This window comes from Penaeus vannamei, chromosome 3, assembly GCF_042767895.1.
Source record: "Penaeus vannamei isolate JL-2024 chromosome 3, ASM4276789v1, whole genome shotgun sequence".
Taxonomy (NCBI): Eukaryota; Metazoa; Arthropoda; class Malacostraca; order Decapoda; family Penaeidae; genus Penaeus; species Penaeus vannamei.
The window spans coordinates 47,784,918-47,788,452 of NC_091551.1; the positions used below are offsets into that span (position 1 = coordinate 47,784,918).

Here is a 3,535-nt window from a genome sequence, read left to right on the forward strand (position 1 = left end):
CTGACATAGAATAATTCATGTAATACACATGCATACCAAAATAAGAATGGCGTACCTTTTGAATTTTCGTTACGAAATCGTCTAGAATTTCGAAAGTTCGAGAAATCGTTTTACACGAAAATGTTCGAGTGTTTTCCACGTCATGAGACCGATACGTCATAGCCGACGTCACCGAGATGACGTCACCAAGCGGACGGGACAGGGAAAACGTCGCGCTTCTGGCAACTTACCCAAGGACGTTTCATCGACCTTCGTTCATTTTCTTTCCACGAGATGATTATCAAATTTTCCTTTAATTGGTACGATTCTGGGCATTGACACTGAAATAGAGATTTGTATGACTTTTATTGCATTTTAAGACATTACTTAAACATTGACAGAAGCATATCGAAAGCGTGAAAGCCAGGAAACTTCTGCATGCAATATGTCGTAGCTGAACGAATAGCAAAGAAAATGCTGATATGAAATATTGCAACATGGCACCTGTTACTACATGTTGACTTACAAAAAATGAAAATTTGTCATTTGTACTGCGTAGTAAACTCGGGTAATTCCCATTTATGGAATGTGTAAACATTAAATAAAGTTGTGAGAATTATGATAACAAGGGAGAGAGTGAGAGGAAGTGAGGGGAGGGATAGAGAGAGAGGGAGAGTGAGAGAGAGAGAGAGAGAGTGAGGGGGGAAGGGAGAGAGAAAAAGAAAGAGAAAAGGATATAAGGAGAGAGTGTGAGAGGGAGAAAGACACAGAGAGAGAGACAGAGGTAGAGACAGAGAAAGAGAGAGAGAGGTAGAGACAGAGAAAGAGAGGGAGAGAAAAAGAAAGAGAGAAGACGGAGAGAGAGAGAAACGGGAGAGAGAGACGGAAAGAAAGTGAAAGAGACAGAGAGAGATAGGGGGAGGGGAAGGGAGACAGAGTAAGTAAAAATACGGAGAGAGAGGGAGAGGTAGGAATGGAGAGAGACAGAGAGAATGACAGACAGACATAGAATACACAAACACAGTACCTAACACAAGACGGAAATGCTGCGCTAAAACAGAGATAAAATAATAATGACGATAATTAATAACTGATGATAAAAATAACATCAATCACTTTTCTCGCATATGTACTGTCAGCACGACTGAAAATAATAATAATAGTAATATTAATAGTAATAATTAGACAAAAAATAACAATAATAATAATATTGATCACTTTCCTCGCATCTGCACAGACAGTAAAATAAAACTACAAGTACCTTTGGATTCCATTTTTATTGGGATTCTTTACAAAAATATAAATAGGTTTCCAACCCAGTGCAAAGTACAAACAAAATCACTTTAGCAATACTTTATCACACAATGCCTGAAAGCGGTCGAAAAAATAAAGGACAAAAAATAAAGGACAGACTTTTAAAAATTATTATAATTTTCTCTTCAGTTTGAATATCCTTTGAGTAAGTGAAATGTTGACGGGTCTCATTTCAGGCATTTCTCTTTGGGTATTTTGAGTGATATTGTTCATTAGTTTTTTTAATGACGTCCTGAGGGTGAGGCGATGGCCATTTACTCTAAATAATAAGTAAATGAACTTTCGCTTTCTTGTAAACTGTGAATGAAATGATGTATGAGGCTGATTTCCTGATAATGATGTGGTTATGAATATCACTCAGTTAAGTTATATATACAAATGCACTTAAATAATAGTCACTCGCATTTACACATTCGATTTGTACATTTCATTTATTCCGAGCGTATGTTGGCTTCATGTTTGGTTGGCGAGAGGTTCCTCGATGCCTGAGGGCGCCGCAGGAGGCCGCGACGAGAGCTGAGAGCGGCCAGAAGGACCGCCCTCCGCCTCACACCACCGTCAGGCCCAGCGTCCGCAGCACGCTGGTGAGGCGGTTCCTGTTCCGGAAGAGCTGCTGGAAGGCCTGCACCCTCTGCGCCAGCGCCTGGTTCTCCTGCAGGAGCTGGTTCCTCTCGTCCAGCAGCTGCTTCATGGACTCGCCGCTGAGCATGAAGGGGCGCCCCGCGGCCACCATCCTCACCGCCGGCCGCCCGTCGTCGACCTTCGCTGCGGCGACGCCCTCGCCCGGTGTCGGCGCCCGAACGGCGGCCGCCGGGGAAATAACCCCGGCGCCGCCCACGACGGGCACTGCCATGAACATCACCCTGGGCGCCTTGGCCTGGGGCGGAACGGCCGCTTCCTCTCCTCCTTCGGAAGGCTGAGTCCGAAGGCGCTTGCGGTGAGCTCCAAGCGGGATTCTATCGCCCGCTGGCTGCGGCGACGTCGGCGCGCTGGGAGGAGCGCCCCCCACTCCGGCAGGGCGAGCGGGAGCACCAACTCGGTCCCCTGCGCGGGCGCCAGTCGCCTCCCGCGTCACCCACCGGAGCTCCGAGCCGCCGATCTCCACGCCCGCGGCCTCAGGAACCGCGCTCCCGCTCATCGCCGCCATCTTCCTGAAGGCCGCCGCGTCGCTGCCGCCTCGGCTGAGGCTCCTGTGCTGCGCCTGCATCATGGCCTGCGGCGGCGGGTGCTGGGCGGCCACCATGGCGGCCACGCCGGACACGCGGGAAAAATCCTGGTAGACGGAGCCCGCCGTCCTGCAGGATCCGCTGCCTGGAATCCTGACGAGCGACCGGGTCAGGCGACCGTTGTTGTGCGGGGCCACCATCGCTCTCGCGCTTCCTCGATCTAGAAAGGACAAGGGAATCATTAGCACCGGTTCGTTCGCCTCGGCAGCGTGCACAGTTCTCACTTCTGATACACATCTGTTCCAGTTTTCGATGGAATAAACCCAGTACGCGTTTTCCTTTTCTTTTTTGTATCCTTTAATTGCAACTAAAATTCACTCCCAATTATAAATCATTCCGTGATTTCTAAACACTGATACTATTCATAATAGAATCACATGAAACTCACTTCTCAAATTCGTTCGTAAACACTGACGCTTATGTATCCACGTGGGTTTCCACTCTGTCTGTCTCTGTGTCTGAGGTGTGTCCTTTCCTCTCCAACTCCGGACTACGACTGCTGTGTCTCGGGCAACCTTCAGTATATAAGTACGTGGTTTATGACGCAAGATTCGTCGCGCATGTTTTGTAATATTTTATCTTTCCTCTTTCTTTATTTCTTCTTACTTCTTCTCGAAAATTAGAACGTCGTCTAGACCACCATCCCATGAATCTCTACATCCTCCCAATAGAAATAGATCAAAATGAAGAGAAGAGAAAACGAGAAAAAAAACAAAATTGACAAGAGCGTAGAGCCAGCGGACGAAATACCCGCGTCGGCAACTCACCGTGTGACGCTCCCTTGAGAATCGTTGCTGACGAACCTCACGTTTGTTCTCCCGATTGCGCAACGTGCAGTCATTTCGCTCAGAGAGACGAGCGGAAAAAGACTGCCTTTCCCGGGAACCATGAGAATTTAATTCCTGTTGTGTGTATCCATTCATTAATATTATTTTTTAGTAATGCTCAAGATACGAGCGGAATAAGACTGCCCTTCCCGGGGACCATGAAAATTTAATTCCTGTTGTGTGTATCCA

At 47.3% G+C, this 3,535-nt stretch overlaps 1 protein-coding gene across 1 annotated transcript; it reads right to left on the bottom strand.

The window, feature by feature from the left end:
- Positions 1–1,237: 1,237 nt before the first annotated feature.
- LOC113805200 (uncharacterized) lies at positions 1,238–3,067 on the bottom strand. The gene is made up of 2 exons (XM_027356165.2): positions 2,908–3,067; positions 1,238–2,679 (listed from the first exon to the last, which is right to left on the bottom strand). Exon 2 carries the CDS (start codon positions 2,657–2,659, stop codon positions 1,841–1,843), a length of 819 nt encoding a protein of 272 aa, XP_027211966.2. The 5' UTR covers positions 2,660–2,679; positions 2,908–3,067; the 3' UTR covers positions 1,238–1,840.
- Between the last annotated feature and the right edge of the window lie 468 nt (positions 3,068–3,535).

Excerpts from the sequence above, each read along its gene's own strand:
- LOC113805200 (XM_027356165.2), bottom strand. The coding sequence starts at position 2,659 with ATGGTGGCCCCGCACAACAACGGTCGCCTGACCCGGTCGCTCGTCAGG.